Below are 10837 nucleotides of genomic sequence, written 5' to 3' on the forward strand. Positions count from 1 at the left end.
CTTGATGGCATTTATTATGATGGAGCTTTTACGCAAGATGTCCTAAGGTGACTATACATTCACGAATCTCTTCTTAATATAAGAAACATTGAAGATATAAATTATATTGATAATTGAAATATAATATTGACATTGTGTATGTCTGTTGAAGGATTATGGAGTTATGATATTCGAAGATGGCACGCATTATTAAAGAAAATTTAAATCTGCAGGGATAAAAGATTTCATTTTTTAAAAATTTATAAATCACAATAACATTTAAGCCCATTGAAGAGAAAGTTTGTAACAGCATAATGTGTTAAATATAAGTCGTATTTTTTAAATATAATGTATGTAATTTATATGCAGCTGAATCTATAATAATTCTCCATGAGATTTATAACTATTTACATAGAAAAAAATGAAATATTATAGATATGATGTAAAAGTTACGCAATATGTTAATGTGGATGTATAGATCTATATATGTACCTCGTTATAGTATCTCTGATTTCTATTTAATTGTTATAATATGCCTTTTTTAAATGTAATATTCTTCAAATGATAGCATTATATGTGTATATGCATATGTTTATATACATACATACACACATAGTGTGTTTAAAAAGTATATATATATATATATATATATATATATTTATTTATTTATTTATTTTTATCAATAATATAATTCTTATCAATATATAAAATAGTAAATCTCGTCATACACGGCGTGATAGCAAATTTGTGGCAGAAATAGATAAAAGCTTATCGTAATAATGCGAATCGTATAAATTATTAATGAGTCCCATTAAACAGGTTTTAATAAAATTAATTAATTTTACATTAACAAATAAATAAAAATAATAATTAAATTAGAAAACAAAAAATAAGAACATTTCTAATCTAATTATTTTTATTTATTTGTTGATGTAAAATTTAATTAATTTTATTAAAACTTGTTTAATGGAACTCATTAATTTATACGATCCGCATTATTACGATAAGCTTTGTCTATTTTTGCTACAAATTTGCTATCCTGGCATGCGTGGCAAGGTTTGCTCTGTTCTTGCCACAAATTTGCTGTCATGTTATGCAAGGCAAGGTTTGTTCTATTCTTGCCATAAATTTGTTATCCTGCCGTGCGTGGCAAGGTTTGCTCTGTTCTTGCCACAAATTTGCTGTCATGCTATGCAAGGCAAGGTTTGTTCTATTCTTGCCATAAATTTGTTATCCTGCTATGCGTGGCAAGGTTTGCTCTATTCTTGCCACAAATTTGCTGTCATGCTATGCAAGGCAAGGTTTGTTTTATTCTTGCCATAAATTTGTTATCCTGTCGTGCGTGGCAAGGTTTGCCCTGTTCTTGCTACAAATTTGCTGTTGTACTGTACATCGCAAAATTTGCCGTATTATTTACGTGAAATATGCATCATGCTATTGCGACAAGCATTGTCAGCAAAAGATAAGCTTTTTGCGGACACACCTTGTCGTAATTTTGCTACAAAGACATGCTCGAATTTGCTGCAAACTTTACGTAAAATTTGCATCATTTTGCTATCTGGGTATAAGACTATTTAGTTCAGTTCAGCGAGATCTACTTATGATTTTTCTTTGGCACAATAGACATTGATAGCTGAAACACCCTGTATATGTGTATATATATATATGTATATATATATATATATACACATATATATACACATATATATACACATATACAAAAAAATTGTTCAGACAAAAGTTGTATGGCTTGAAGGGGGACATAAGATGGTATCATTGGTTTTATCTTGAAAAGTTGTTTGAAGGTCACATGAAGGCTACCTTCAATTTTTTTAATGGAACCTCCTTTTTATTACTTATTTTTTATTACTTATTCTTATAGCTTATCTCGAGAGCTTTTCAAAACACTATAATAAAGTATTTCTTCATTGAGTACTTTTCGAGTTATGAGGCTTGAAATCAATTAACATTGTAACTTGATTTAAAGCAGAAGTCATTGCTTCTTCAATGGTTTCATTTTCAACTATAACATTTTGTTCGTTAGGAAGATGCACAGACAAACGCACAATAGTATGACTTTTATCTTGTAGCTTCTTTTCTCAAATACGCCAGCTGGCTTCCACAGGTCCAACATAACGAGCTTCTATAAAATTGCGTATTTCATCATGATCTACAATTATATTTTCTGTTATTGGTTCAATTGTTATAGCATCATGTCCTTTATAAATATATTTATACAGATATTTAACCGATTTTATACTTGAAACAACTTCAACATTAATATGACAATTAAATATAATCGATAAAATAGGACAATGTGGAACTACATAACGATTATCAACAATATATCCACCAGGACGTTCAAAACTTTTACCATTATTTCGTCGACGATAATAAGGAAGTAGTAGGAGTAAGGGGGTTCTAACCCAGGTCCTCTCAGAGGGGGTGAGGCGCGAGGGGAACCGCGGTGCGGGGGGAGTGACGTCACGCGCGGGGAAGGAGGAACCGCGGCGCGCGGTGGGTGACGTCCGCGAGGTGAAGGGGGATCCGCGGCGCGAGAGATGGACGAGGGGGACCGCGAGGTGAAGGGGGATCCGCGGCGCGAGCGATGGACGAGGGGGACCGCGAGGTGAAGGGGGATCCGCGGCGCGAGCGATGGGCGAGGGGGTCCGCGAGGTGAAGGGGGATCCGCGGCGCGAGCGATGGGCGAGGGGATCCGCGCGGTGAAGGGGGATCAGCGGAAAGAAAACGGCGTGTGAGAAGGACAGCGCTACGTGTGGGAAAAGGACAGTGCAAAGTGTGAAGAGGACAGTACTACGAGTGCGACAAGGATGGCGTTAACGTGGGACAAGGACGACGTATAGGTGGGAGAAGGACGACGCAAAGGTAAGTGAACAACGAGTATATGAAAGAGAGAGAACGATAGCGCCAAGACGACATGTACAAGAGAGAGAACGATAATATCGCGAGACTTGCAATTAGCGCGTGCGAGAGAGAACGATAGCGCGAAGACGACGCGTGCGAGAGAGAACGATAATATCGCGAGACTTACAACTAGTGCGCGAGAGAGAGATAGCGCAAGGGATGGAACTCAAGGAGAGACGCGTAAATAATCACATTTTTTTATTGAAACAACATTTATTTTAAAATCTGTTATACATTTTTTCTGTGTCATAGCGCGAGAGATTACTTATTCTAAGCATGAGAGAAAGAGATAGACTTACAACTAGCGCGTGCGAGAGAGAGTACTAATTCTAATCGTGAAAGATAGACTTAAGATTAACGCACGAGAGAGAACGATATCGCGATGCTTATAATTAACGCAGGGATGGGAACGCAAGGAGAGGCATACAAATAATTAGATTTTTTTTTACGGATATAGAATATATAAAATTTATTAAAATGTGTACGTGTTTTTATACATTTTGTGTGTGTGTGTGTGTATGTGTGTGTGTGCGTATGTGCTTTGTGAAATTATAATTAATAATAATATAATATAATATAATAATATAATAATATAATAATAATAATATAATAAAATAATAATATAATAATAATAATAATTTGGGGGTGCGGGGGAGGGGGGGAGGGGCCAGGGGAGCCAGGTGAGGGGGCCGCTCCTGGAAGACTAGGGGCGATGTGTCGGGCTGAGGGACTTCCGCTCCTGTCCCTCTCGTCGACTATTCATGTACTCTCGTAAACTCTGAAATTAAATAAACATAATAATTGTAAATGTTTTAAATTTATTACACATTAGCAAAAATATTTTTACCTTCAACGTTTCGAAGTCATGTCGTAGCATATTCTCATGCACATCTTCGAATTTGTCTATATCTTTACATGATTCAAGTTCTTCACGTAGTCTATTTCCATAACATTTTACTTTAGTGTGATTAGGATCTTCCGCATGTATACATTCAAAACAAAAACTTGTATCACATTTTTTAACTGAGTTCGCACAATATTTTCGAGTTTTGAGAAATCTGTTCAACGAAATTGTGCGAGGTTTTTTCAAGCCGAGCTCACGATTTCTTATAAATTGAAAGACTGAGGTTTCCAGATTCCTCTTCGAAAGTTGTTCCCGCTCATACTGAAGTAATTCTTCAACATCACTAGTTCGAAAATCGAAATCAGGTTCCTTATCAGATGAATCTTCTTTCGCATATAATTTCTTCCATTTCGCTCTTCTCTCTCTCTCAATCACAATTTTTTCCACCACAACGGGATCCATCCAGACATCATATTCATCCATATCTTCATTACCGATGATTACGTTTTCTTCAGCCATTGCACTAACGTTACACACAAGACTAACGAAACGCAAAGAACAACGAAATAATATTCTAATGTCGCAGACTCCTCTTCATTATATATCTTTTTAATATCTCGCGTCTCATTCCAATTAGAGCATCGCGTCTCATCTACCTCAGCATTTCTCTACATCTTTGGCGGAGCGTGTTGAGAAAAATTGTCGACTATTCTTATTCGTATGGAAGGAAAGAAATAAAATTCATAGATGGAATAAAAATAATTATTTATTGCACGCATCGTAAAGAATATCATTTATAGCACATGTTAATAATTCGCAATCGATCAATGATTCGCTGTCAAAGACATCACTCTCACGTATCGTTTTTACAGCATTGCATACAGTAGTAATATTATTACGTTGTAATACAGTTTCAAATTGTTTAAATTTTTCATTTACAAGATACGTATTCTCGCATAACCAATTGTGCATATGATCGATACAATTTTCAAAATTAAATAAATGTAATAATGTTTCTGGTTTCATGTACAAAGAATTTTCGCATAATGCAAGTTTTACAATTTTCGATTGATACATTTCAATCGTTAAATCTCCAATCCTTAATGGGAGAGCAGTCGATTGTAGAAATTGTTCAACGTCTGCTTGCTTCCGCATCAACAAATTCCACGTTGAAAAGGGCAACACTATTTGATTGCCTCGATTATCGCCGAGAATCAGCTCCAAGTATGATACAGCTCCAACGCTTATTCCAATGTCCAAATACTTGTACGACGTCGGGGTTAGAGCGTACCTTCTTCCAAGTATGCGAGCCGCACGACGAGGCTGGATACTATAAAATATAAATAATTATACAACAATATTAAAACTCAATAAGTAACAAATTTTTTAAACGATTTAAACTTACGTGTCGCATTTTTGCTTCTTACACGGTGGAGTTTCACCGTTTCGAATCGGAACGTAGAAATTCATATTTCTTCAGCGATGAATCTTTCACACGCGCGATTGATGCAATACTGCAATCGTATTAGAATCAATATCAATTCAAATAGTATCCCAAATTATGATGTAGAGGGGATTATTGCTGACACAACATTTTAATTTCCTCCAAAATTTTGTCGCGCCGATGTACGGCTGCGATGACATCATCATCTTCGGAACAAAGATTTAGCTGAATTTGCTAAAATCGAGCGCCGATGTACGGCTGCTCCTAATACAATCACGTCAAAATTATTCAAATGTACGTGACAAAACGGGAAATTTTCAAGGTTAAGATCTGCATCGAAACTAAGATTTAGCTGAATTTGCAAAAATCGAGCGCCGATGTACGGCTGCGCCTGATGCAATCACGTTAGATTTTTCAAATGTACGTGACAAAACGTGAAATTATCAAGGTCAAATTGCACACGGTACTACGGGGAATTTTTTGTAAGATGAAATCGTTCTAGAATGTTCGATCATAAAACAATGCATGAGACGATATATAAATCATGATAGAGAGATGCACCCCACCAGTAGCTAAAGTGCATCAGACCTATCATTGGAAACGCTAAATTTTGTAAGTGTACGTTAGCAATATGGAGGAGCAAATTTTGCGAGAACAATCCGCTTTGCTTGATTCGCTGGAAAACTACATTGTGTGGGAGCAACGATGCGACGAGTACATCGAGTCGTTGGAAGAGCAAAGTCGAATCAAACGGCCGCGATTATCGATCGGAAATCGACAATCACTGATTGCTCGGGTCGCGCGCCTCGAAAGTTTGAAAAATTCGGTACGTGGACGTTTCGTACACGCGAGTGCCGGATGTAGTGCGCGTCAAAATGGACTTGTGTGGCGCGAAATTGATACGGCGTTCGAGAGTCGCGTATCGACTGGTGCGGTGATAAATTATAATCACATCGAACCGCGCCAATTTCTCGATGACGCTAAAGACATTGTGTTGGAACATGTGCAGGACGCTCTAAAAAAACACAATTGTGTAAAAGTGAACACTATATTCAACGGCGAATTTGTGTCGGGTGATAAACACGCGAATAAAAGTGTGAATACGAGAAACTATGAACTCTTTCGCACATCCGATTTACGCGAGTGGTACGAACAGCGCGTTATCGAGTCCACCCTAGCGTCTCTCGAAGAGTTTCAGGAACGCGATAGCGGGTGGGCTTTGTCGCGAATACTGAACTTGACTGCAAATGTAAACAAGTACAATCCTTTGCGCGCGGGATGTCACATCAAATTACCGCGGGAGATTATGATAAAGAGAGCGGTGATTAACGTGCAATCAAAGGACAATGCGTGTTTCGCGTGGGCAGTGGTCGCCGCTCTGTATCCCGCTGAAAGGAACGCGGAACGGGAATCATCGTACCCGCATTACGCGACAGTGCTGAATCTCCGGGACATTGAGTTTCCAGTGACTGTGAATCAGATTAAGAAATTTGAACTTGCAAATAATATTTCAATCAATGTGTACGGCATCGAAGACAAAAACATTGTCCTGATACGTCTTTCGCAGCAGAAACGGGATAAGCATGTGAACCTGCTGTACATTGAAGATGACAACAGCGTGGGACATTTTGCATGGATCAAGAATTTATCCCGGCTCGTGAGCTCGCAATTGAGCAAACACAATGGTCAAAGATATATCTGTGATCGGTAAGTTTATTTTATATTATTTGGATAATTATAGGTTATACACTTTGTTACATAAATCTTAATTAAATTTTTTTTCTTTTACAAATGCCTTCATTATTTTTATTCAGACACCAAGTTGCAGTCGCATACGGTCGACTGCGGAAAGCTAAACGACTGCGCTGTCCGGTTGCCGAGCGACAAGGACAAGTGGCTCGAGTTCAGCAACCCTAATCGGAAGGAATGGCTTCCATTTGTGGTCTATGCCGACTTGGAATGTGTCTTGGCCAAGACGAAAGAAGAAAAATTATATCAACGCCATCGGGTATTTAGTTTAGCTTATTATGTACATTGTTCGTACGACGACTCATTATCAGAGTATCATTCGCGTCGTAGCGTCGATTGTATAACATGGTTCGCCGAAGACCTTAAAAATTTAGCAATTCGCGTTAAGAATATTTTAAAAACAAATGTCCCCATGGTAAATTTAACGTTCGAAGAGTGGGAGAAATTCCATAGCGCCACTCGTTGTCATATATGCGAAAAGCCGTTTACGCAAGATGATACACGCGTTCGCGATCATTGCCATCTGACCGGGCGGTACAGAGATCCTGCACACTCAAATTGTAATCTAAATTATAAAAATTCTTTTTGCATTCCGATAGTGTTTCACAATTTATCCGGTTACGATTCTCATTTTATTATCGAGGAAATAGCCACAGCGTTCGAAGGGAAAATCGAGTTATTATCGATAACCAAGGAAAAATATATTTCGTTTACCAAAAGTGTTGATCTTAAAGAAGAAGAATCAAAAAATCAAATAAAATTACGTTTCATCGATTCATACAAATTTTTCGCATCGAGTCTCGATAAATTGGCATCATTTTTGGACAAAGATAAACTCAAAATTTTAAAATCGGAATTTCAAAATTTATCAACAGAAAATTTCAATTTGTTAACGCGAAAAGGCGTATTTCCGTACGAATACATCGATTCCGTCGACAGGTTGCATGATACGTGTTTACCACCGCGCGAATTGTTTTACAGTTCCTTGACTGGTGAAACTGTATCCGAGAACGATTACGCGCACGCCGAGAACGTCTGGACACGATTCTCCATTCAGACGCTAGGCGAATATAGCGACTTGTACCTCAAAATTGATGTCTTGTTATTAGCCGACATTTTCGAAAACTTTCGAGATAAATGTATCGAAAGTTACGGACTCGACTCCGCGTATTACTATACTCTCCCCGGATACACGTGGGACGCCATGTTGAAGCATACAAAGATCACGTTCGAGTTGCTTACAGACATCGACATGGTTATGTTTATCGAACGTGGTATACGCGGCGGCCTGAGCCAATGTTCGGGTAGATACGCTCGCGCTAATAACAAGTACATGGAGTCGTACGATCCATCGAAACCATTATCGTACTTGATGTACTTTGATGTAAATAATTTGTACGGATGGGCGATGTGTCAACCGTTGCCCTATGCTGATTTTCGATGGGTCGACGATGTGTCAAATTTTGACGTATCATCCATCGCGCTAGATTCGCCTACGGGCTATATCCTCGAAGTGGATCTCGAGTACCCGCAACATCTTCACGATGCGCACACTGATCTACCGTTTTGCCCGACACGCGACAAACCACCTGGCAAGCGAGAATTCAAGCTACTTGCAACGTTATACGATAAGAAGTTACGTGATACACTACCGCAACCTGCAGCAGTGTACGCGGCACGGCCTTCGTGTAACAAAAATACATCGAATTTTACAGTTTTCTCAATCTCCCTGGCTTCAAAATTATATAGAATTAAATACACATTTCAGAACGTTGGCTAAAAATGATTTCGAAAAAAATTTATACAAATTAATGAATAATGCGGTGTTTGGTAAAATGATGGAAAATATACGCAATCGTGTCGATGTAAAATTATTAACAAAGTGGGACGGACGATACGGCGCAGAGGCGATGATCGCGAAACCAAATTTCCACAGCAGAAGCGTTTTTTCGGAAAACTTAATCGCTGTGGAATTGCGTAAACTCGAGGTGAAATTTTACAAACCGATTTACGTGGGTATGTGCATCCTCGACATATCCAAGATATGTTTATACGAATTTCATCACGAGTATATGGCGCCAATGTATCGCGACAAATGTCGAGTAATGTATACCGATACGGACAGTCTCATATATCACATCGAGTGTGCGAATGTGTATGAGAATATGAAGCGTGACATTGTTAGATTCGACACGAGCGATTATGCGGTGGACAATGCATACGGTATACCGCTTCTAAATAAAAAGGTACCGGGTCTGATGAAGGATGAAAACAACGGTGCCATAATGACCGAATTCGTCGGGCTCAGAGCAAAGATGTACGCGTTACGAGTGAATGGGAAAAAGGATACGAAGAAAGTCAAAGGTGTCAAGAGCAACGTTGTCGCGAGAACGATAACGTTTGACGATTACACGCGATGCTTGAACGAAGAGATTGAAATGACGCGTCAGCAGTCGTGTATACGATCTAAATTACACCAAATATACACGATTCGCGAGACGAAAATTGCTCTGAGTCCGTACGACGACAAGCGATATATCGTACCCGATATCACCGATACGCTACCGTGAGTACATTATCAGATATCGTTGTAAATAAATCTATATTTTGTTTATTGTGTAACGAAGCGCCTGCGCCTCGTTCCTAAATCTGTGTGATTCTGGAATAAATATATTTATTATCTCTCTCTATGTATGCGCTGATCTAATCGCACCCGCTACTTTCCCGCTATCTCGCTCGCAACCTAGCATGCTCGCACGCTTTCTCGCTCGCACGCTCGCCTTCTCGCTTGCTCTTGCCACTGTGCGCTTGCTGTCTCGCTCTCGCTCGCCCGGTCCGAATCTTCCCCCAAATTTCGCAGTCGTGCCCCACCTGTGAAATTCGCCAGGTAGGGGATCTCCGGCCGGGTATAAAAGCCGGCACGACCAGTGCCTCGGGGCCAGATCCTGACCAGATCTCGCCCGCGCTGAGGTGCTCCTCGGCTCGACCGGGTGCCCCCGGTGTCGGTCATCCCGAAACCGCTCCGGGTCGAGGTGTTCCTCGATCCGCCGGGTGTCTCCGGCTTCCTGAAACCGCTCCAGGTCGAGGTGTCTCTCGACTCCCGCCGAGTAACTCCGGCTCCTGTCCCAGTCCCGGTCGAGGTGTTCCTCGATCCGCCGGGTGTCTCCGGCTTCCTGAAACCGCTCCAGGTCGAGGTGTCTCTCGACTCCCGCCGAGTAACTCCGGCTCCTGTACCAGTCCCGGTCGAGGTGTTCCTCGATCCGCCGGGTGTCTCCGGCTTCCTGAAACCGCTCCAGGTCGAGGTGTCTCTCGACTCCCGCCGAGTAACTCCGGCTCCTGTACCAGTCCCGGTCGAGGTGTTCCTCGATCTACCGGGTGTCTCCGGTTTTTCCGGCTCTAATCCGAGACGACTTGTCGTCCGATCCACCGGGTAACTCCGGGTTTTTCCTGTACGCAGTCTCAGTCGAGGCAAACGCCCGACTGCACGGGGTGTCGCCGGCCATCAGAAGCCGTACTGACAAACCAGCCCCGTCGACGGTACAACTAGTCCTAGGTTCCCTGTCCGTCCCGAAAATCCGTCTTCCGCTGTATATTCTCCTTAGAGTAAGTCCGTGTTTCCGTGATCGTCCGATGCTAGTTAATATTCGTGCGCCCGTTATCCGCGCCAGTCCAGTCGTTCCGATCTGTACACCGGGTATTATTTTTATTTCATTTCTAGTTAGTTAGACACACGCCGTCATTTACGCTGTCACACATACATAGCGACACATACACCGACATTTATACTCTCGCATGCACACCCTGTAAATAATACATTCATACAATAAAGACAAATCCAGTTTCTAAAGAAAATGATCGCACGAGTTGAATTATTTGCCCCCTTCGCTCGAATCCTG

The 10837-nt window shown here is 40.5% G+C and overlaps 1 protein-coding gene across 1 annotated transcript; it reads left to right on the forward strand.

The window, feature by feature from the left end:
• The first annotated feature begins 1268 nt into the window (after positions 1-1268).
• On the forward strand, positions 1269-10375 carry LOC112638113. Its single transcript, XM_025409170.1, has 2 exons — positions 1269-1280; positions 9974-10375. The coding sequence occupies exons 1-2, from the start codon at positions 1269-1271 to the stop codon at positions 10373-10375; spliced, it is 414 nt and encodes a 137-aa protein (XP_025264955.1).
• Positions 10376-10837: the final 462 nt, after the last annotated feature.

This window comes from Camponotus floridanus, unplaced genomic scaffold (assembly GCF_003227725.1).
Source record: "Camponotus floridanus strain SB8 unplaced genomic scaffold, Cflo_v7.5 scaffold248, whole genome shotgun sequence".
NCBI classification, from domain to species: Eukaryota; Metazoa; Arthropoda; class Insecta; order Hymenoptera; family Formicidae; genus Camponotus; species Camponotus floridanus.